At 34.2% G+C, this 25,514-nt stretch overlaps 1 protein-coding gene across 1 annotated transcript; it reads right to left on the reverse strand.

The window, feature by feature from the left end:
• Positions 1 to 22,409: 22,409 nt before the first annotated feature.
• LOC108484020 (cytochrome P450 CYP82D47-like) lies at positions 22,410 to 24,398 on the reverse strand. The gene is made up of 2 exons (XM_017787626.2): positions 23,378 to 24,398; positions 22,410 to 23,288 (listed from the first exon to the last, which is right to left on the reverse strand). The coding sequence occupies exons 1-2, from the start codon at positions 24,320 to 24,322 to the stop codon at positions 22,665 to 22,667; spliced, it is 1,569 nt and encodes a 522-aa protein (XP_017643115.1). The 5' UTR covers positions 24,323 to 24,398; the 3' UTR covers positions 22,410 to 22,664.
• Between the last annotated feature and the right edge of the window lie 1,116 nt (positions 24,399 to 25,514).

The raw sequence follows: 25,514 nt of genomic DNA on the forward strand, positions 1-25,514 counted from the left end.
CTCATATATCTACTTACCAATTTTTTTCTAGAATTTTTGGTCAAGCCAATTAGTACAGTTTATTATTTAAAATCTCCCCTGTTTCAGGGTTTGACTACTCTGACCTTTTTGTATTACGAATTAGATATCTCTCTGTAAAGAGCTTCAATGACTATTCCGTTTGTCTCTAATAAAACTAGACTCAATAAGGAATCTGTACATATAAAGTATGACTTCTAATTATCTTTGTAAAATTTATGGTGAATTTCCAAAGTCAGAACAGGGGATCCAGAAATCGCTTTGGCCCTGTTTCACAAAAATTTAAACATCTCATAAAATATAGCTCATATACCTGTTTTGCTTCTTCCATATGAAAATAGACTCATCAAGATTCGATTCCATAATTTATTCATTATTTAATTCTATTTTTACTATTTTTAGTGATTTTTCAAAGTCAAACTACTGCTACTTACCGAAAACTATTTTAGTACAAATATTGTTAACTAGTTTATAACATCTTTACTTCAATTCATTCAAACTCTATACATGCCATATAAATCTTTAAACATAAAACAAAAACTACCGGAATTGATCTGAATAGTGTGCCCTGTTGTGTTGATCCGATCTACCCACTTCACTTCAAGTCAATCTATATAAAAATATTAAACACACACAAGTAAGCTTATTGAAGCTTAGTAAGCTCATAGGCATATAAACACAAATCATATCAAATATCGTACACAATCATATATCTATTAGTTTAACTATTTCATCCTCCAAATCACAATTTCATTAATAACTCATTGGAATAATTTCCATATGGCAACTCACAATTTAACTCCCTTAGGCCCATTTCTCATTTACTTCATTGTCAAATTAGGGAACAATAAGGGAATTGAGTGCTTCATTATCACATTGCCATAGTAAACCATGGACTTTCACATTGATACGCATCACACACCGAAGCCATAGCCTTGCCATGGTCTTACACGGTTCACATATCATACCGAAGCCATATCCCAGACATGGTCTTATACGGAATCACATTATCACATTATACCGATGCCATAGCCCAGCTATGGTCTTATACGGAGTCACATTATCACATTGCACCGATGCCATAGCCCAGCTATGGTCTTAAACGGGCACACTTGTCACATATGTTTCGTCAACTCATCAGGGTCACAGAATAGAAGCACTCAAATCCATTGTTCCTACTAATTTGTACTTTTAGTTACACATTATTCATTAGTTAATGCAAATTGATAGTATTCATCAACAATAAAATACTTTAACAATCATAATATTTTCATATCAAAACATTGAACTTTGCCATATGAACTTACGGACTAATTTGTAAAAGTCGAGAAATTCGTGGACTATTCTTGAATTTTCTCCTTTCCACGATTCATTCGTTTTCTTGATCTATAATTATAAAATCATTCCTTCATTAGCATCCATTTCAATTCTATTTCACTTCACAATTTATGCTGTTCAAATTTCGAAATTGCACTTTTACCCCAAAATTTACAATTTTCACAATTTAGTCCTTCTCAATTCACCCATCAATTGAACTAATTTTCTCAATTAACACTTTATTTTATCATTATAAACTATTTCAAAACCTTTTATATTCTTAATTTCAACAGAAACCTTCAATTCACAACTTTTTCACAATTAGGTCCTAAATATCATTTCCTATCAAAATCACTTAATAAAACCACCTTAATATAAAATTAGAACTTAAATTTCATAATAATTCATCATAAAATTCCTTATCCATCCAAGGTAACTTCCAATTTCACCCATAAAATCAAAAACTAATGAATTCTACAAGTGGACCTAATTGTAAAAGTCATAAAAACATAAAATTATCAAGAAAAGTAAGAATTAAACTCACATGATGTAAAATATGAAAACCAGCTTTCTCCAGACCTTCTATGGCGTTTTAGCTGAGAAAATATGAAGAAATGTCTAGATTTTCAATTACATCATTATTTAACTATTAACTTTTATGCTATTTCCAATTTTGCCCTTGTTCACATTGTTTTCTTGCTTATTTCATACCCAAACCGTCCAGCCATTAACCTTTGGGTCTAATTGCTCTTTAAATCCATCTTTTAAATACTTAAGCTATTTACTCACAATTTAACAAATTTTGCGCTATTTTCAATTTAGTCCTTTTAATTAATTAGCCATCCAAACGTTAAAATTTTCTAACTGAAACTTTAATACTAACTCAATGACACTCCATAAATATTTATAAAAATATTTATAGCTCGATTTTCAACTTTGAGGTCTCGATACCTCATTTTTGACCCGTTTGACCTAATAAATTCTTTTAATTCACTAATTTCACCATTTCACAAATTCTTCTAAATTCTTACTTGACTCATAAATATTAAATTACTATCTTGTTCAATCTTATTTGTCGAATTTAGTGATCTCAAATCACCATTTCCGACACCACTGAAAATTAGGCTGTTACAGAACAAAAATTCTAAAAAATTTATGTAAAAAGATATGTGAGTTTAGTTTCAGGAAAAATTTGCGGTTCTCAATTTGGAGTTCTTTAGCTCAAGATATAAATAATTTAATGACTATGACTCAGGTGGACAGTTTTGTTATGAACATAGGAAAATTTTTGAAATTATGTGTAATTATTCTATAAATTTCGATAACATCTTGTAATCCTGTTCCGGCAACAGATACGGGTTAGGGGTGTTACAGTGTTTCTTTTAGGATTGCATTGCATTTTCCTCTTAGAGAATTTTTTTTTTTGTATTTCACCCGTTTTTGTTACGATCCTCATCATTATGGTTTATAATTGTTGTGTTGGTTTGAGTTTAGGCATCTTTCTGCATATTGGATTGCATGATTGGTCGTTCTTACCCTTTTAGGTAGGAGTGAGAAGCTATGCCTTCGTGAGGTTTTCACCTCCGTATGGGTTAGTAGACTACTTTCGGGATACATCCGTACCTATGTCTTTGTGAGATTTTCGTCTCCACAAGGCCATCGAGAAATGTATTCCCTTGAACTGAACTTAGTCCATATGAGCCTATAACGAGTGAGGATCGAGGAATCTATTGGTTCAGGTACCCTTTCTTTAGAACCAGACCCCATATAGAGAGACCTAGGCTGCTATATGCCCCACTTTGATCAAAATTTGAGCCGCCCTTTTCAGGTTTTCAACTCAAATCCCCTTTGGTCTCAAGGCGCCCTTTGTGGGTTTTCACCTTGGCCTCTCCCCTTTTTTTTTTAGAATTTGATGACTGTCGACTTAGTGACATTGGCATATGAAACAACTTTTACCCTTTTCGTAGAGTAATCGACAACCCCAAAGACAAGTCAGTATCAATTAGAAGCTATCAAAAAGATCGGCCCATAACCTCCATGGCCCACATAGAGAAAGTCGAAAGAATGAAGGGGCATATGAATTTTCTCTCTATAAATTTGGCATTTACGGCATACTGATGCAATCCCTTTCTACAGTGGACCAGCAGAACCCAAATCTCATGATTAGCCTGGCCATCATTAAACTATTAGCATATGTCATTCAAAAACCTTGCAACATCCTCATGTCTTAGTAGCCAGGCGTATCTTGATACGATCGTGCAAAAAATCTTTAAATTCTTGAAAATGACTCAATGACGTCTTGCTTTGTCTTTGTGGTGATGCAGACTCCGATGTTTGTCTCTTTCTCTTGTCCTAGGCCTACTGTCCACTGACTTTTTGTAAGGTAGGATCTGTTTTCATCTTACTCTACCATTCTTAACAAATCAGGGGATACGTTACAATCTCTGTCATCTTCCAAGTCCTGAGATCACTTAAGACACATATCTCGTTCAAAAGGAGATTCGGATTCAGTGATAGCGTCGCTCACATCATTGATATCTGGAGACCTGCTGAAGGCAGGTTCCAAAGAATAAATGATTCTAAGGATGATTATTTGTATGGTATGATGAAGAATAAATGAATTTTTGAAAGAAAGTTCAAAGAGCAAAAGGATCTAAATACAAATGAAAGAATATTTGTTAAAAAAGATGCATTTTATTGAAATAAAGATTTTGGGCACAAGCCTATTTCACAAAAGGATTCTTATTGCTTCTAGGCTTAAAGCAACAAACGTGTTTTGAATATTAATCTAGAATAGCTCTAAAAAAATAAGGATTCTCTTCCACAGTCTCATGATTCAAAACACCCCCTAGTATGTAAGGGTTTGGAAACTTTTATTCCCCGGTTCTCTCTTTGGATATGTCATTCAGATTCCCCGACATTCCTTCTAGGCTTTGACTTGTTCAAGGCATCGCAACTCTTTTGCCCCCCATTTTCAAATCGCGTTTATTGTATTGTTAGAGTAATTTGGTTCTAAGGAATCGTCAAACTTCACAACTCCCATTTCAATGAACCTTTCGACCAATTTTTTAAATGTAGTTCAGTTTTCGATCGAGTGTCCCGTTATTCCCGCGTGGTACTCGCATTGAGCAGTCTCATTATACCATTTTGGAAATGGAGGTTGCACGGGTTTCGAGTAGAACGGAGACACCACATGTACATCAAAGAGATTCTGATACAACTCATTATATGACATTGGGATGGGTGTAAACCAGAGCCTTTCTGTATTTGGCCTCGAGTTGGATTCCTGCCTCGAAGAGCCCTGATAGCTAGTGGTTACAATCCTCAGCTGACCTACGTTGAGAGATTTGGAAGGCATGTTCATGATGTTCACTTCATTTTCGCTGTTTTTCGGGGTTGACCTTTTAGTATTTTCTCCCGCATCTATCTTCCCACTCCTAATTGCGTTTTCAATCATCTCGCCAGACATTACTATATCTGAGAAGCTTATGGTAGCGTTTCCCAATATATGGGTAATGAACGAGGCTTTCAGAATATTGACGAAAAGCATCGTAGTTTCTTTCTCCAGAAGAGGTGGCTAGACTTATGTCGCTACCTCTCTCCATCTTTGGGCATATTGCCTGAAGTTCTCACTTCGCCTTTTTTCCATATTCTGCAGTGTAATTCTGTCGGGCGCCATGTTTGTCACGTGGCCATATTGCTTCATGAAAGCCTGTGCCAAGTCCTTCCATGAATGAATTTTGGCACGACTCAATTGGTTGTACCATTTGGCAGCTGACCCAATCAGACTATCTTAGAAGCAATGAATTAACAGTTGATTGCTATCAACCTAACCTGTCATTTTTCGGCAGAACATCGTGATGTGAGCTTCGGGACAACTAGTCCCATTATATTTTTCAAATTCTAGAGTCTTGAATTTTGGTGAGAGTACTAAATCTGGAACCAAACTGAGATCTTTGGCGTCAACCCCGCAATGGTAATCAGCATTCTCCATTGTTCTAAGTTTTTCCTCCAACCACTTGTATTGATCTTCGAGTTGTCTTGGCAGTTCAACCTTTGCCTTCTCTGCCATTTCGTCTAGATCAGGAACTTCATCATTGGTTGGACCGTTCCTTAGGCTGGAACCTGAGCCCGTCGGGTAGTTCATGGGTGCCGAGGTACCAGCCTGATGTTGTTGTGATCTGATAGCAATAGGTACACCTTGCGGACATGTTTGATCGTTTATCGGGGTAAAACCCGGAGGGTACAGAGGCTCCTCATTGTCCTTCTCAGCATTGATCATGGAGTTTTTTCTTTTTCCTATCCCCTCAGTCAGTAATTGGGACAACTGATTCATCATATTCCTTTTTTACTCTAGTATCTGGTCCCTCATATCTTGCTAGATCTTCGCCAGTTGCTCTTGCATTTGCAGTTGTAACTGGTATTGCATCACTTTTTGAAGTTGTTCCAGTCTTTCCAATCTTTGATCCATATCTTTTATCCTTTTCCTTGTACCGTAAAGGTGCCTAGTCGCTTGACTTTTGTCGGTTCCCAAGTTAACTAAAATAATTTAACCTAATTAGGGTTCTTTTAGGGAAAGTCTAATGCAAAGGATGCAATGAAATGCAGATGTATGGAAAGAATACAAAAGAAAGGAATGCGTTGATTCTGAATTCAATTTGATTAGAACAACTTTTCTAGGAAACAAATTCCTTTACATAAAACGGATTACATATGCGGCGTTGCCCTCATATTCCAGGCAGGGACACCTATCTTCCTCTTCATATTCGGATGTTATGGTCGAGTCTTGTGAATTTTCTAAAAGATGTCTCTATTATTTCCTTTCTGCTCGATCTAGACTGCGGCTCATTGCTCACTTGTTCCCGCGATGCTCGCCAGCTTCTTTAAGACATGACGGCTCTCGAATAATCTTTGTTAGCTTAAATCCTCAGGCAATGAAGCAAAATCATGTATTTCTTCATGGACTATCAACCTTCTTTCATTGTGTTTACTTGAACCATATTTAGATAACCGTGTTATAATCCACTTTATCAAGAAATTCGTTTTCTTATGACAAACTGTTCTATTTAGCAATCAAATATGAATCAACACCTCCTTTCTATGATGATGTAGTGCAATGCAGTTATAAACAAAACAAAAAACAAAACACGTTAGTACAGGAGAAATAAATAACAAATAAAGCACCTATTCGGGTGACCACTAAGTTTAGCGTGGCTCTACCTAAGGTAGGCTCCTAGGTCTCTCTATATGTGGTTCAGTTCTAAAGTAAGGGTACCTGAACTAGCAGATTCCTCGATCCTCACCCATTATAGGCTCATATGGACCGAGTTCAGTTCAGGGGAATACATTTCCCTACGGCTGCACGGAGATGAAAATCTCACGAAGACATAGGTACAGATGTATCCCGAAAGCGATCCACTAGCCCATGCAGAGGTGAAAACCTTACGAAGGTATAGCTTCTCACTCCCACTTAAAAGGTGTGACCAAGCGGTCATGCAATGCAATGTGCAAGGATATATACATAAGAAAAAACCTGAAGCAATAAAGAAAATAGGAATAAAATAATAAAAACCGTAAGAAAAACGAATGAAATGCAATGAAGGGATCGTAAATTAGAAAAACGAATGAAATGCAATGAAGGGATCGTAAATTTAGAACGAAAAAAATGAATTTTCAATTTTCGACAAAGGACAAAAATTAATCAATTTATGGCTCGACTCTCGAAGTCCCCAGTGGAGTCGCCAAGCTGTCGAAACCATTTTTTAAAGAAAACGTGGATCGACTTTGTTTGAAAAAGAAAATTTAAACAGGAGTCGCCACCAATCTTTATTTGGTGTGATCGGACCACCTTTGTTTTAATAAAACATTTTAGTTTATGAAAACGATGTTTTTGGTCTACGAAACTCGAGAGAATGGGTTCGGGAGTCGGTTACGTGCAAGGAAGGATTAGCACCCTCGCCACTCCCAAAATTGGTACCAAATTAATTAGTTATTGTCCTAGAGTCGAAAGTTAAAAATCGGGAATGGATTTAAAATACGATCCCTTTTTATTGACGTCGATTAAAAAACACTTGAATTAGCTCAAAACGATCATTGAAGACTTCTTCATCTCGAGATATCAGAGTATCACATCCCGTAAGTTAGGACACGATATCATGAATTCCCGAGCGCAAGTTTGTCTTTAATTTAAATTGGAATTCCGTGTATTTTAAAACTCAAATGGATATTTGGCTATTTAGAACCAACAAGAAAATCGAAACCCCGTAAGTTAGGGCACAATTTCTTGATGTTCCAAAACGCAAAACATTGCCTCATTTAGAAAATTTTCTTTTTGAAATATAACGAGTATAATGTTTAATAAAGTACGTTATTCGTTTGGATTAAAATAATTTATTGGATGAATTTAACAAGACTTGATTCATGGGCGATGATATGAAAATATAGTAATGAATATAAGACAAATACACATGGACACTACATTATACAAATGAATAACAAGAATGCAAACTTGCAAAATAAACAAATCAAAATTCACATAATAGCAATAATCACACAAGGTACATCATTTAGATATTAACATTAATAGTTAAAGACAAATGAATTTAATAATAATTTAAAAGGTGTAAAGCAAATAAAAATGAATAAGATGTAAAACAATTTTAAAATGATAATGAAGTTAAAATAATGTGAAAAAGGAGATTTAAAATTGACAATATGTAAAACAATTTAAAATAGAGGATATATATATATATATAAAATATTAAAATAGGTAATATATAAATAATAAATACTATATGAAAAAACCTGAAATGAACAATAATAAAACAATTTAAAACAAATAAGAGAGTTTAAAATATGATGTATAAGACAAATTTAAATAAGAATAAGACAAGTTTAAAATAATATATATAAAGAAATTTAAAATAAATATTAAGAGGCTCAAAATAATAATATGTAAAAGAAATTTAAAATAAATAATGTATAAGAAATTTTAAAGTGAATAACATGCAAAATAATTTAAACCAAGTAATACATATAAAACTTTAAAATAGATGATATACACAAAGATTTAAAATAAATCATATGTAAAAAAACTTAAAATAATTAATATGTAAAAGTAATATAAAAAAATACATAATATATAAGAAGTATGTAAAATAGTTTAATATAAGTAATATATATATACGAAATCTTAAGGTAAATAATGATAAAAATAATAAAAGAATTTAAAATCGTTTACATATAAAATAAAATAACATATAAAAACTTAAAATATATATAAGATGGTTTGACATAAATAATGTATAAAACATTTGGAATAAATGAGGTGAAAAGGAAATTTAAAATAAAACAATATATAAAACCGTTTAAGTAAAAAGTATGTGTATATATGTGTATAATAATTTAGAATACAAAGATACGTATATATAAAATTTTAAAATAAATACTACGTATGATGATTTAGAAGAGATAATATATGTGAAAAATACATGATATTTTCAAAATAATGACAATAATTGTAGTGATAATATTGTAGATAAGAAATAAAAATATAACATGACGTAATTAATATAAAATTGATTAGTTTAATAATATGATGATGGTAATAGTAATAATATAATAATAATAATAAATAAAATAAAATAAGTAGTTTATGGAAGTTTAAAATAAATAACAATAAAAAGCATGTGAAATGATTAACATATAAACCAGTATAATTAAATAGTATATAAGAAATTTTAAAATACGTATTATATGCATACACTAATTTAAAACAAAAGGGACATAAAAAATAAAATTGAAAAGGAATAATAGTTTAAAATGCGTAGAATAAACTTAAAATACCTAATAATAACATAGTACTAATTGTAATAGAGACAATAGGTATAAAATATATGGAAAAGGTGATGAATAAATAAATGATTATAAAATGATGACAAGTAATAAGGTGATAATAATAAAATAAAAGGAATGGAAGAACAACTAGCAATTGAGTACAATAATTAACGTAAATACATAAGCGAATAACATATACAAACAAATAAATAAATGAATGAACCAATGAATTAAAATAAAATAAAATAAATGGCTAATTGAAATTTAAATCGAATTGAAAGGAAAGATAGAACAAAATAAAAAAGGGAACAAAAGGGTTGAAATGAAATATGCAAAGGAAATGGAGGGTTAATTAGGAAAATATCCCCAATCCTCACACATATAAAACCTTCTTTAACAGATCAATCAACCTGTCCCTTTTTTATATTAACCCTAGCCGTTTTCATCCATTCAAACCCCAAAGAGGACAAGCCCAAGCTGACATGTAGCCACCGCAAACGATGACCGATGGAGGGTGGTCCATTCGGATTCTAACCCCGTTCAGACTCGCAATCAAGAATCTAACCTCTATGATAGCAAAGAATCAAAAAGATAGTATCACCCTCTTTATTAGATCTAGTTTCAACAGAGAAAAAACTCCGATATATACCAACGGTCTACGATTCAGGTGAGTTACTCGCTTTTATCCTTTTCTTTTCTTTTTATAAACAGTCCAAAAAAATGAAAAGAGAAAGAAAAACCACGAAAAAAAAGAAAACAGTGAAATATAGAACCGAATCGAAAGAAAAAAAAGGAACAGTCACCTCTTTGCTTTGAAAATTTTTTTGATTGATATTCTCTATTTTCTCTTTTACAATCTGTTTTTGGTTTTTTTTAATTAATCCCCCTTCCCCCTTACATCCGTTTGGAAATGGCTTCTTATAGCCAAGAATGTTACAAAATCACCATCTATTTTGCTAGTCCTTTTACTTTTCGTGTTCCTGCCTTCTATCTTGGTTTCTTTTTTTTTCTTTTGTTTTGCAGGTGTGGCAGAGGAGTTGGCGAGCCTTGAGCGGTGTGCACGCTAGAGCTGGAGTATGGCGCACATGGAGGAGCAGCTCATAAGGACCTAGGGTTTCCTGGTTTACTGAAAACTTAGTTTAGGTTTTGGGCCAAAGGGGCTATTTTGTATTTGGGTTAGGGTTTATTGATAAATTTGGTAATTTGGGTTTTGTAATTTTAGTCTTGGGTTTTGTTCATTATTTTGGTGTTTTTGTTTGGATTGATTGGGCCCGAGAAAATTTGGCCCGTTACACTTTCCATTTCATTTAGATAATTATTCTTAGATTCTTTCGTTCTTTGGATTTTATCTCAAATATTCTTTTATTCTCCATTCATGATTATACCATACAAATAATCATCCTTAAAATCATTTATTCTTTGGAATCTGCTTTCGTACCTACAACAGGTCCCCAAATATCAATGACATAAGCGACGCTATCATTGACTTCGAGTCTCCTTTTGAGCAAGATATGTGTCTAGAGCGATCTCAGGACCTTGAAGATGATAGAGATTGTAGTCTATCTCCTGATTTGTCAAGGATGGTAGAACAAGATGAAAAACAGATCCTACTCTACAAAAGGTCATTGGCATTGCGAGCCTAGGAAAGAAGTGAAGATCAAAGCCTAGCTCACCACAAAGACAAAGTGAGACATCATTGAGTTATTCTCAATTCAAAGATGTTTTCGCATGATCGCATCAAGATATGCCTAAGCTACTAAGACGTAAGGATGCTATGGGGTGTTCGAAAAGCACATGATAATGGTTTTTCGATGGTCAGACCAATCATGAGGTTCGGGTATTGCTGGTCCACCATGGAAGGGGATTGCATCAGTTATGCCATAAATGCCGGATTGAGGAAGACAAAACTTTTGTTCCTACTTCATTTCTTCACAGATTTTTTTTACATGTGGGGCATGGATGTTATGGGGCTGATCTCGTCAAAAGCTATTGGCCAACATAGATTCATCTTTGTCGTCGTCGATTACTTCACTAAAAAGGTGAAGGTAACTTCATATGCCAACGTTACAAGGTCGGCAGTTATCAAATTCAAAAAAAAAAACAAAAAAGGAGGGAAAGAGATCAAGTGCCGGCAAAGAATGCCAAAAAGGATCATGTCTAATAATGCACAACCTCACAATGTCAAAAGTTTACAGTCTATTCAAAGATCAGACGCCATATCACAGTACAGCAAAGGCAGCAAAAAAAAAGATTGTGGAAGATAACCGAGACTTGTAAAGATTGGGATAAAGAAGTTACCATTTATCCTCTATACTTATTAAACGTTGGCCAAGACCTTCGTCGGGGCAATACATTTCTCATTAGTTTATGGAATGGAAGCGGTTTTGCCCATTGAAGTCGAGATTCCTTTTCTCTGATTCTTGTTAGAGCTGAAGTTAGACGAAGCCGAATGAATCCAATTCTGATGTGATCAGTTGAATTTGATCGAAGAAATGAGGTTTAAAGCTATCCACCATAAGCAAATAACAAAAAAGGTTCATCTCAAAAGGGAAATCTAGTATTGAAAAAGGTCTTTCCTATACAAAAAGGACTTCAAAGGAAAGTGTATGCCAAATTGGAAAGGACCTTATATGGTAAAGAAGGCCTCCTCTAGAAGAACGTCGATACTGACCAAGGTGATGGTAAGAACCTGGCTAATCTTGTAAATTTGGATTCAATAAGAAATACTTCACCAAAAAAAAAAGGGAAAAAGAAAAAATAAAAGAAAAAAGGAGAAGCCAAGGTGAAAACCCGCAAAGGGCGCTTTGAGACCAAAGAGGTTTTGAATTGAAAACCTGTAAAGGGAAATTCAAATAAAAGTGGGGCATACAGTAGTCTTGCTATGCCTGAATTAACAATGAAGAAGTATGCTACGTCTTGAGGCATCGACAAAGTACTTCGGATTCCCTAAACACAGATTTAGCTCAAAATTGTCTTCAAGAAGTTGGTACAAAGAAGCTTAAGCTGCGATATTTGGGGCACCTAGCTTCCATTTTACCCATTTTGAATTGGCTATCTTTGATTACCTTATTCCTTTCAAGATACGTCCCAATAAATTTCCCTCTTAATTGTATTTTCTATCCTTGATTAACTTACTTGTTTCGAGCTATACTTCTAATTAATTTCCTCCCGGTCTATTGTTATGATCTTTTTCAAGCATTTTGCATTGAAATAACGATTAGTGAACTAATAACACTTTCATAAAAGGAGTTCTGCATATTATTTTGGAAGCTTCTAATACAAGAACCTGAAACAAGACTATTATTTAGAACTCACCAAGCCTAAGGGTTGAAAATATTGAAGTCTAAATTGAGATTATCTCTTTGAATTTTCAATCTAAAATATTGGATGAATAAAAAGATAAGATATTTCGTCAGTGATACAACCTCAACAAATAATGAGCAATGTCAACCCAAGTGTAAAAAGGAATCATTCTCAGGAAAAGAAAATTGATACTCTACATTCATGCCAATATCAGGCATATACATCTAGTCATTACACCCAGGGAATGGTGTAACAGATCAAATCGATTGAAACTGATACAAATCCTATACCCCTAAGTTGCAGCAGGATGGATAGAAGAAACCAAATATTATTCCCTTGAAGTTGCAGTAGGAGGTACAAACTTTATGTCCCAGAAGGTACAGTGGAAGGGACTTTGAAATTATAGCGGGGCAAGCTTGCGGAACAAAATGTGATTGTTTCTTTGGGTTTTCTGTTAAGAATACCAGTTGAACAAGATGGCAGCATAATACGTCAGTGATAATGTCCTGATGGACAATGAGTGATGATACCTTAAGCATTTAAAAAAGGGTTATTCTCATTTCTGCATTCATATATCATTCATAACACATCTAGTTAAGAATATTTGATTCATTTTGATCATAGAATCCTAATTATTTGGCATAAACATAGATACATGAAACTGATTCTATAGGTCATGTCCCCCAGAGGATTGCATAGAAACATCGGTGGATCCACCCAATCTTATCTCCCAGAAGTTGCAGTGGAGCAGATTGAAGCTATTAGCCTTATCTCCCTGAGGTAGCAAGAGAGCAGGCTGAAGATTGTAGTCTTATCTTCCTGAGGTAGCAAGGAAATAGACTGAAGATTGAAGATCTTATCTCCCTGAGATAGCAGTGGAGTAGATCGAAGATGGTGAATCTTATCTTTACGAGGTAGCAGGGGAGCAGATTATAGCCACCAGCCTTATCTCTCTGAGGTAGCAAGAGAGCAGGTTGAAGATTGTAGTCTTATCTTCCTGAGGTAGCAAGGAAACAGACTGAAGATTATAAATCTTATTTCCCTAAGCAGTAGTGGAGCAGATCGAAGACAATGAATCTTGTCCCCCTAAGTAGTAGTGGAGCAGATTTAAGCCACCATCCTATCTCCCTAAGCAGTAGTGGAGTAGGCTGAAGATTACAGATCTAATCTCCCTAAGCAGTAGTGGAATAGATCAAAGACGGCGAATCTTATCTCCTTAAGCAATAGTGGAGTAGATTTAAGTCACCATCCTATCTCCCTAAGCAGTAGTGAAGTAGGCTGAAGATTACAGATCTTATTTCCCTAAGCAGTAGTGGAGCAAATCGAAGACGGCGAATCTTTTCTCTCTATGCAGTAGTGGAGCAGATTTAAGCCACCATCCTAACTCTCTAAACAGTAGTGGAATATGATAAAGATTACAGATCTTATCTCCCTAAGCAGTAGTGGAGCAGATCGAAGACGACGAATTTTATCTCCCTAAGCAGTAGTGGAGTAGATTTAAGCTACCATCCTATCTCCCTAAGTAGTAGTAAAGTAGGCTGAAGATTACAGATATTATCTCTCTAAGCAGTAGTGGAGCAGATCGAAGACAGCGAATCTTATCTCCCTAAACAGTAGTAGAATAGATTTAAGCCACCATCCTATCTCCCTAAGCAGTAGTGGAGTATGCTGAAGATTACAGATCTTATCTCCCTAAGCAGTAGTGGAACAGATTTAAGCCAACATCCTATCTCCCTAAGCAGTAGTGGAGCAGGTTGAAATCAACGGTTTTTATCTCCTTAAAGTTCCAGCGGAGTAGATCGAAGCTACAAATCTCTTCTCCCTGAAATAACATTAGAGCGACTCGAAGCTAAAAACCTCATCTCCCTGAAGTTGCAGTAGAGCAGGTTGAAATTACAAGTCTTATCTCCTTGAAGTTGCAATGAAGCGGACTGAAGACACCAATATTATCTCCCTGAAGTTGCAGTGGAGCAGATTGAAATTATTAACCTTATCTCTTGAAGTTGCAGTGGAGCAGACTGAAGATAGTGAATCTCATCTCCCTGACGTTGCAGTGGGTCAGATTAAAGCTACAAATCACAAGCCTTATCTCCCTGAAGTTGCAGTGGAGCAGGTTAAAGTTACGAGTCTTATCTCTCTGAAGTTGTAATGGAGTAGACTAAAGATAGCAAATCTTATCTCTCTGAAGTTACAGTAGAACCGATTAAAGCTATAAATCCTATACCTCTAAAGTTGCAGTAGGTCGGATCAAACATACCATGGTGAATCTTATCTCTTTGAAGTTGTAGTGGAGTAGATTGAAGCCACAAACCTTATCCCCCTGAAGTTGCAGTGGGGCAAGTTGAAGTTACAAGTCTTATCTCCCTGAAGTTACTGTGGAGCAGACTGAAGATAGCAGATCTTATCTCCTTGAAGTTGCAATGGAGCAGATCAAGCTACGATTGCAGAAGAACAGATTAAAGCCACAAACCTCATCTCCCTGAAGTTGTAGTGGAACAGGTTAAAGCTACAAGTAGTGACAGTGGAGTAGATCAAAGCAACAGTTCCTATACTTTTGAGGATGTAGTGGATTGGAATGAAGCTACTTGAAGGAGAGGAGCATAAAAAAAAGTCGAGACTCAGCAGATTCAGGTAAAATTAGCCCTTTTATAGTCTTTGCTCTACTCCCGTTGCGCGACAATGAGCAAAGAGGGGCAGCTGTAACAGGCTTATTTTGCCCGGCCCAAATCAACAAAAACCAAAATCCAAAAAATAATTAAATTACAAACCCAAACACACAAAAAAAAACTAAGCCCAAAATTACAACAACCCATAGCCCAAAAACTTAAGAATTTTCAGCAAAAAAAGAGAGGGCAGAAACCCTAGGTCCCATGTGTGCCGCTCCTCCTCGGGCGCACCGCCCGCACCTCGTCCCGAAGCCTGACCCCTTTGCTTAGCCTTGCACCGAAATGGCAAGGTCTCTTCTCTATTGACCAAGCAAAAGCTGCAAAGAACACAAAAGCAAAAACAAAGTAGAGAAATGACAGCAAGCAAATAGAAGCAACTAAATAGTAAAATATACAGTGTAATCGGCTATAAAGCCAGAGGAGAAAATCAATTGTAAAGGGGGTTTAAAAAATACAAAAAATATTGTATTACACGAATAAAAAGAATCAAAAAGCAAAAAAGAAAAAAGAAGGTTAATTTTGATTTCCATTTATCATGTTCTTTACGACTTTCCCTTTCTATTTTCGTTATTTTTGTTTTTTATTTATAAATTGATTTTAAATAAAAGAATGAAATGGAGGAAGCTTACCTGAAATCCTCCACAGTTGTGACATTGAAGAGCCCCTTCTCCATTACCGAGGTCGGGCCCGAAAGGGGGCTGAGGGTCTCCTCCCTTTGGCGTCTTCGGGTGTTGGTAATATGGCCTTTAGAGACGCTCCAAAACGGGGCTAAACGAGCCCATTTCCTGCAACGCCGGCCATTGGCCACGGCGGTAGTAGGGCGGGTCTCCGGGGAACCCGATTGTCGGCCATGGGGAGAGAAGGGAGAGAGTTTGGAAGGATTTCAGTTTTTTTTTCTAAAAGGGGAGGCTAAAAATGAATTTTAAAAAAAAATTGGGCTTAAATACAACCCTTGAAACGGCGTCCTTTTTGGGTGGGAGTCCAGGTGCCAAAACGGTATTGTTTTGGACCTCTCGTGTGACCCGGCCCATAACCAGAGGGGATCCGCGCTTTTAAACTTATGGTCTATTTACGCGATCGGTCCCTCCACTTTATGGACTGTTCTATTTTAGTTTCTTTTATTTATTTTCTTTTCTTTTTAAAATTTTCCCAAACACTTCTCGCATGCTTCGATTTAGTCCTTGGCACGCTAATCATCTGGGGAAAGGACGCGTGTCCAAGAATGGGTTTTTTGCCCAGTTAGTCCTCTATCCTTGCGCGCTTTTCCAACTTGGTCCTTCTTTGTTTATTTTATTATAAATTTTTTTACTGTTAATTTCGTGTTTGTCCTAATTAAGTCCTCTTTTATTTAATTTCAACTTTTATAAATTGTTTCATATATTATTCATCTTAATTTTTACATATATATATAGTATTCATTTTAAACTATTTTAATACATATGATTTTGAATTGCCTTATATATTATTTATTTTACATTATTTTATTTATTTATTTTAAATTCTTTTTATATGTTATTTCGAATGGTTATTATAAATTTATATATATATGGTTTATTCTTAAATTTTTTTATAGATTATTTATTTTCAAATTTTATATATTGTCTATTTTAAACACTTTTATATTTTTACATATATATTATTTATATTAAAATTGTTTTTATATTTTATGTATAGTATTTACTTTAAAATTCTTTTTACATGTTATTATTGTAGACTTTCAGTATGTTATTTTAAATGATTATATACATCATTTATTTTAAGTTGCTTTATTTTATTTTGAATTGTCTGGTATATTAATTATTTTAAATTGTTTTATAGTATTCGCTTTTATTTTTATGGATTTTTTATTTAAAGTTGCCTCATTATTTATTTTAAATTGTTTTATATTATTTCATTCTTTTGATTATTAGTGTTGGTATTTTAAATGATGTATGTTGTAAGACTATTGCCATTGTGTGTTCTTTAATTTGTTTATTCATGTTCATATTATTCTCACTCGCTTGTGTAATATTGAATTCATGTACTATTGTCCACGTTCATTACTATATTTTTATTTTTGTATCATCGCATCATGAATTTAATCCCAATATGTTTATCCAACTTAGATCGCTTTATTTTAATCCAAACAAATAACGCACGTCGCTTAAATATTGTACTCGTTATCATTCAAAAACAAAAATTTTCAAAATAAGGCAACGTTTCGCGTTTTGGAACATCGATGAATTGTGCCCTAACTTACGGGGTTTCGGTTTTCTCGTTGATCCTAAATAGTCAAATATCCTTTTGAGTTTTAAAATACATGGAATTTCAATTAAAATTAAAGAAAAACTCACGCTCGGGAGTTCATGGTATCGCGTCCTAACTTACGGGATGTGATATTCCGATATTTAATGTAGTGGGCTAAATTTGCCCGGGCCCACTAGAAACCCAAACAGACAATAAATAAATAAATAAATATATTAAAAACCCAACAAATTTTATAAACAGTCCTTTTTTACAGTCCAAAACCTAAAACTAAATACAATACCCAATCCCCAAATACCATTAAAACCCTAAACCAATGCCCAATCCCCAAATTAACCCAAGGCCCAAAACTACATTGGCCCAAATGGCCCAAAATTTTTGGAAAGGAAACCCAAAGCAGATCCACCTTGCGCCGCAGCCCTCACTAGCAGCCTGGCCACTCCAGGCCTCCGTACGTCCCAACGTCCAAAGAGCCACGCCACGCCCTCAGACGCCAAAGACAGTCTCAAATTTACGCTAGCGCACCTATACCTGCAAAGAAATGGGCAAAACGACAATAGCAACAATGGCCAATACAAAAAAAAGAACAAAATTGTATTCTTTTATTTTTCTTTTTGAACATTCGGCTATAAAGCCGATAATTTGATATTGTATAGGGGTTCCCCTTTTTACAAACGGATGCACTCCATTTTGCATACTGAATACAAAAATCGAAACTTCAAAAAGGTGATTATCCGGCTTTTGTCTTTCTTTTTTTCGATCATCGTTTTCCCCTTCTTTGTTTTTTTGGTTTCACATACTGTTGTTTCGAGTATAAAGAGGGTAAAAGGAAGCAAAGGAGTTTACCCAGATGAATGAACCGCCAGAATCCCATCTCCTTTGCTTTAATCGAAGTCGAGATGGGGTTTGAGGTCTGAAATCGGAGGTCCTCATGGCATGGATCCAAGCGAGGTTAATGGGCGAACAAGTCTCCCTCCCTCGATCGCCGCTCGGCGGGCCAGTGGTGGCTAGGGCCTCTTGAGATTTGAACTAAATAGGGGATTTAGGGTTTGGGTAAAGCAGAAAGAAAGAAATGAGGGTTCAGCCAAATAGGAGGTTCGGTTAGGGGATTTAAGAGATTAAAAATGACACCGTTTGGACCAATTATGATGGTCTCAAATGGCACCGTTTTGAAACCATGCCTGATAACCCGATTCAGCGCCCTCATGACCCGCGCGTTCGTCGTAGTAGAGGGGAATTTGTGCTTCTAGTCCCTCTTGTTATATTAACCTCTGATTGAGTTCGTTCGAGACTCCCTGAGCTTTTTTAATTTGGACTTATAGTTTGCACTTATTTGCATTAGGGTCCGTGCCTAAACGCAGCACTTTGGGGATCTGGTATATTACCAGTTCTAGTCCCTATGTATTTGTGTGCGTTAAGCCTCGGTCCTTCTTCTAATTTCAGTAACTTATTTTATTTATTAATTGTTCTTTTAATTTTATTTTCGTTTCAATTGAGTTTCTTGTATTTATTATTTTCAGCATTTGTTTTCTTTTGAAACCCTTTTATTTGTGAAACTTTACTTCTTATTCACTATTTAATAGATTATCTTAAAGTATTTTGTTAAGTTTTGCATAGTTTTTATTTGTTAGTCACACTGTCATTTATATATGTACATATATCCTTATGTGTAACTATATACCTATTTATTTATTTTCCTTTAAACTTATTTGTTTAAAATGTTCTTTTATATATATATATATATATACACTTTATAATAAAGTCAATTTCATGCATATCATCAATATTATATTATTTTATACATATATTTGCTTTTAGATTTATTCTCATCTCTTATTATATGATTTTACGTGATATATGTTTTAAGCTATTATTATATATATATGAAATTATTTTAGAAACTTCATCTTTGTAATTTTAAAATTATTATTCTTGAGTTTTTCTCGATACTATATTTATGTTTTTGTTTAAATATGCATAATAAAAGGGTGCGTGTATAATTTTTATACTAACAATATGTATATATGTATATATCTTATTATTAATCTCATGTTTTTTTGATTAATTTCGTCCTATTTCAAATCGAATTAATATGTCTTAAGCTAGCCTTATAATTATTCATTCAAAAATTCTTCAAAACGAAGGCAAGATTCGATGTTTGGCAATTCGCGGAATCGTGCCCTAACGTGTTGGGTTGCAATTTCGCGTTTGCTCGAAATAATCGAATATCACTTCAAAATTTCACTCATGTCTTTTAAAATTCTCCAAAACGAAGACGAGATTCGATATTTAGCAATTCGCGGAATCGTGCCCTAACGTGTTGGGTTGCAATTTCGCGTTTGTTCAAAATAATCGAGTATCCCTTCAAAATTTCAATAATTTAAAACGAAGGCAATATTTGGCGTTTGATAATTCGAGAATCATGCCCTATCGTGCTGGGTTGTGATTTCTCGTTTGCTCAAAACAATCAAATATTCCTTTAGGTTTTCACTCATGTTTATTAAAAACCTTCAAAACAAAGGCAATGTTCGATGTTTGGCGATTTGAGAATCGAGCCCTATCGTGCTGGGCTGCAGTTTTTCATTTGTCCAAAATAATCGAATATCTCTATGGAATTTCACACGTATTTTATAAGGTAAGGCAATGGTCAATGTTTGGAAATTCGAGGAATCGTACCCTACTGTGCTGGGTTTCGGTTTTTCGTTGGACTAAATAGTTGAGCATCCTTTTGTGATTTTCAAATTATAAATTTTCGGCCGTCGAAACAAGAAGATTTTTGACAATCAACTCGGGTTATTCAAATGTTATTAAAAAAAGGAACCACATTTCAAAAATATTTTAGACATAAGGACATTATTTAATCGATTGGGTACCAATTTTGGGCGTAATGAGGGTGCTAATCCTTCCTCATACGTAACCGACTCAAGAGCCCGTTTTCTCATATTTTTGTAGACCAGAATCGTTGTTTTAGTAAATAAAAAATATTTTATTAAAATAACCAAATTCTTAGGTGACTCGATCACACCAAAACAAAAGGATCGGTGGCGACTCTATATTTCTATTTTCCAAAAAGTCGATTTCACCATTTTTCATTAGACTTAAAATTTTTAAATTGAGGGATGGTTTCGACATTTAATTTTAAAAAATTTAGTGATTAAATAAAAAAATAATAGTTAATTTACTAAAATAAAACCAAAACATAGTTAGATAACTATATTTATAACTTAACATTTACTTTATAATTGCTCAGAGATATCATCTTTTATTACAGATTTTTTTCTTTTCACTTATGAATTCATAGATGCTTTCTTAGATAAATAAAAATTTACTTATCTAAGTTGTTAATATATAATTTTTTGGATAAATAAAAATTTACTTATCTAAGTTATTAATATATAATTTGACTCTTAAATTTATTCATTTGTATTTAATTGCTTCTTAACTTTTATTTTTATTTTGGATCTAGTTGATCATTGGACTTGTATTTCATCAATCAAATTGAAACCTTCACACTAACACCATTGATTGTATTGTCGTGGTACTACTAGTCAATCTGATAGTACCACGTGGCAATCTCTTTGTTTGCCATGTGGCAAACATAAATTAAAAACAAAGTACATAAATATATAAATTATGTTTGCTACGTAGTATCTTGAGAGGTTGCCATGTGATACCACCAAATTAAATAAAAATATCACATTAACACAAAAAATTATGTTAGTGTGAAAGTACCAACCTAATTGATAAAATATAAATTTAATGACTAACAAAATACAAATAAACAAATTCAAGATCGTAATTATATATTATCTCTTATCTAAATAATAAAAAGTTGTAATTTTCCATTGGATCAAAACCAACTTAAGCAAAAACTTGAAATTGTTAAAAGAATAATGTTAAAGCAAGGCCCAAAGAGAAATTATCAAAATTTTCAGCTCTTTAATTTTATATAAAATTATTTTAGCTATTCATTTAATTTTTCATCTTTTTAGTTTTTAAATTTATGCTGCTTTTTGTAAAATCATCTAAAATGAATAAAAACTAATATTTTCTAACTCTGTTGACGTTGCATAAACGTAAATGATATGTTAACGTTTTATTAATTTTTAAAATTTGAAAAATAAAAAGTACATATAAAAATTATTTATAAAAATTAAAAATCATTAAAATTATTTAAAATTATAAAAAATATAAATTTTTAAATTTAAAAGTTAGTTAAATGTTGATGTGTCATCTATATGGCAGTCCACGTGTATGTTAAGTTAGCAAAGTTGACAAATATTGACTTTTTCATTAATTTTGGGATAATTTGACAAAACTAAAAAAAGGAAAAAAAATTAAATGAAGGGTTAAAATGACTTTCTCTTTTTTTTTTTGTAAAGATAGAGGGCTAAAAAGTTATTCTGTCAATTAAATATTAATATAGCTTAACTAGTGGGATAAGAGATGTTCATGGTCCAAATTCGAGAAACGGGTGATAAAAGATGTTTTTTTTCCTTTGTCGATCAACGGGGTTATAGGAGATAAATGCCCATATAATGGAGTCTAATCGATGCAAGTATTGTTGAAATATAATTGATCGAACTTAATTTTGTTACTTTGAATCCATCGAAGTTGATGTAGCATCTCACATCTCACCAGGTCGTCGGATCAGAAAATGAGACACCACATTCGTTACCGAATCAACTTGAATTAATTTCTCTTAAATAATCAACAAAAGTATCAATCAAATATCACAATATACAAAATATTCATATGGTTTACAAATATTTACAAGTCATTTAAAATACTGAAATTATTTTTAATTAAGCTCTAAGTGTGGAGGATGATGAAGACCAAATTGGAATGTATAGGTTCAAAACAAATCAAATCAGGGGAGTAACCTATTCTCACTTACTTCTACGGTAGAGGTTCTTGTTGTTTCCCCAATGCTACGTTTGTCTCTAGCATGTGACTTCACAAAATTAACAGTTTTGAAATAGAGAAGCAAGCAGAGGTGCTTAAACAAATAAAAGAAGCTTCAAATAAAAAGAAATGGAATATATTTTGCCCAGCAAATATCATTTTTACAGGATGGTATAGCTAACCCATAAAACAGCTAGGAAATTAACTTGACATTACAAAAATCCTTTATTCTATTCATGTATGAGTAATTTTATCATTATTAGTTTTGAAAAGAAGGGGATGTAACATAGGCGAGATTGCCCCAATAAATAACACTACACCGTAAGAACCAAAATGCTAAACCTTTTCTGTCCTTCACACTCTATTATTGCAATCTTAGTTATAGAGCTCAGGAGCAAGGCGAGGTGAGACCAATGCTTGAAGCGGGGTAGATTTAATGTTGGTCAATCCAACTGTGCCAGTCAAGTCAATCAAACCATTGGATGGTGTTGAGAAATCAAAGGCGTGCAAGAAATTAGACATGGTCAAGTATAGCATATGGAGTGCAAACGATGTTCCAGGACAACTCCTCCTACCACTGCCAAAAGGCATCAGTTCAAAATGCTGGCCCCTAACATCCACATCTTTGTGGGTTGTGAGAAACCTCTCGGGCTTAAACTCTGATGGTTCTGGCCATTTTTTAGGATCCCTTTGGATCTTATGAAGGTTTATGATCAGTCGGGTGCCTTTGGGGATGTCATAGCCTCCAATAGAACAACTTTCACTGAGCTCACGAGGTGCTGACAAAGGTGCAGGTGGATACATTCTTAATGTCTCTTTAACTATGGCTTGGATGTACACTAATTTGCCGATGTCTGTCTCATTCACAAGCCTATCCCTGCCTATATAGGTGTCTAATTCTTCTTGAGCCTTTTTGAGTATATGAGGTTTGTTCAGCATTAGGGAAAGACCCCATATTAAGGTAACTGTTGTGGTGTCACTACCTGCTAAAATCATATTCTGCAATACGTAATTTTGATAATTTTAGAACTTAAGAATTGAATAGTGGAGAGATTAAATTTGAAAAAAGAAAAAATAGAAGGTTATACCAAGGAAGTGGCTTTGTTGATGGTGTCAGCATCATATCCGGCAAGACTTGCACCTTTAAGAACAGAGTTCATCACGTCCATGAAATCCTTCTCCTTTTTATTTTCATCCCAGCGTCCACCCTTCCTATGGTCATCTAGCCATCCTCCGGAAATTTCATCCAACTCTTTAGCAGTTTTCTTCATCCACTTCTCATAACCACCAATATCCAACCATCGGAGGAAAGGGACTGCATCTCCCAACACAAACATCCCTGTCAAGTGAAAGAAATCTCGTAAAGCCTTACGATATCTCAACACCTCTTTTTGGTCTTCCTCTGCAACAACACTGTACCTCTTCCCAGCAACCGTCCTCATAATGACGTTCAAAGTCAAGTCCGAAAAGTGTTTCTTCATCTCAACTAACACCTTACTTGAGCCATCCTTTTTCGCAGCCCAAGTTTTATATAATAGTTTCATTGAGCCTTCTATTTCCGAGACAAACACTTTCTTGAGCTGATCGATCCTGTGATTGGATAGCACCTCCAACATTGTTATTTTGCGCATTTCACGCCAGTATTGTCCATAAGGAGAAAACCCAAACATGGCATAGTTGTAACCCAAGTGTTCAGCGGCGGCAAATTCTGATCTGGAAGAGACATACATATCATTGACGGTGAAGATTTCCTTGGCTACCTCACTCGAATTCACCACCAGGGCTGGGTGAACACCAATCCGGATCATGTAGGCAGGTCCATATTTCTCACCTAAGTCTCCCAATGTTTCATGAGGGGTCTTGGGTCCGCCTAACAGCGGAAGGTGACCGATTATTGGCCATGCACCGGCTGCTACGGGTGCAGCTTTGCTGCTACTTCCTGAGCTAGACTTCTTGAGTTTGGTGTACAAAAACAGTAGCGTGATGCCTAACACTACTGCATAACCAAAAGTGGAGAAATCAAGAAGATCCATCACTGCTGTGTTAAGAAAGTGTAGAGATCTTCTGAAGAAATTGATGATGGGAATGTCTTGCCTTTTGCATTTATAAATATAGCTGGGGTGCCAAGACGCCAACGGTCAAGCTTGTCCTTGTGGAAATTGAATTTTTTTAATTCTATTTTATTATCATTGAATAAAGCTCCGTCATCAATGTTTGAATGGTATTCAGATGCCATACTGGTTCATCCACTGAAGTCAAAGAAAATACTAACAAGTTCAAAACCTTAAATAGGCTACGGAACCATCCAAGCAGTTAAGACTAAAGCCGAATCCCTAACCATAAAGTGGGTCTATATGGATGTTATTGTTCCATCTTTTATGATCATTTGAACTAAAAGGTAAATCGGTCGGTATCAACACATTTAGCTTGATAGTTAAATTAATCATGTGATGCGAGAGGGCTCTTCAATAATGACAACTACATTAAGATAGTAAGGTCCTCCGTTTTCAACACATTGTATATTTTAATACATTGGTCACTTATGTAGGTGAGAGGGTTCTTGTTTGGCGGCTTATACTTTAATAACATTTCCAGGTTTTTTCTCTTCTTTTTTGGCTGTCCCACTGCTAACTGCTTAATTAGTCGGTCAGCTCCTTTCTAAAATAAGATATATAGATGTAATAAAAAATTTTAGGTTCTTGTTTGGCGGCTCATACTTTAATAACATTTCCAGCTTTTTTTTGTTCTTTTTTGGCTGTCCCACTGCTAACTACTTAATTAGTCGGTCAGCTCCTTTCTAAAATAAGATATATAGAGGATGTAATAAAAAATTTTGGTTGGTTAACATTGAGATTTATTTTTGTATGTAAGTAAAATGTAATTTTATTATTTTAATAATTTATATTTTTGTAATTTTTAAAAATTTAATTAATTTTTTTATCATTTTAGGGTCAAGTGCAATTTTATTATAACTAATTTAAAATTTTATAAATTATTAAAATGTCAAAAGAAGGATTTTTATTTTAAAAGGGTCGAGGGCACCACCGGTACACAAGACCCTTAAAAAATTAATTGAAATCTTATACTAAATTTGCATTCAATTCAACTTCTGCAGTTAATAAAAAAATAATTAAACCCTTCCGTTAATAGTTTCTATCTTTAATCATGTTACTATTAAAATCAATTGATAAATCAATCAAATGGCGACACGTGAAAGCTTCGATT

The sequence above is a fragment of the Gossypium arboreum genome, chromosome 5 (assembly GCF_025698485.1).
Source record: "Gossypium arboreum isolate Shixiya-1 chromosome 5, ASM2569848v2, whole genome shotgun sequence".
Lineage (NCBI taxonomy): Eukaryota > Viridiplantae > Streptophyta > Magnoliopsida > Malvales > Malvaceae > Gossypium > Gossypium arboreum.

What these genes read in the sequence shown, in the direction of transcription:
- LOC108484020 (XM_017787626.2), bottom strand. Translation starts at nt 24,322, where the DNA reads ATGGATCTTCTTGATTTCTCCACTTTTGGTTATGCAGTAGTGTTAGGC. An exon ending in TCAACAAAGCCACTTCCTTG is followed by an intron (nt 23,289 to 23,377) that starts GTATAACCTTCT and finishes TACGTATTGCAG; the next exon opens with AATATGATTTTAGCAGGTAG.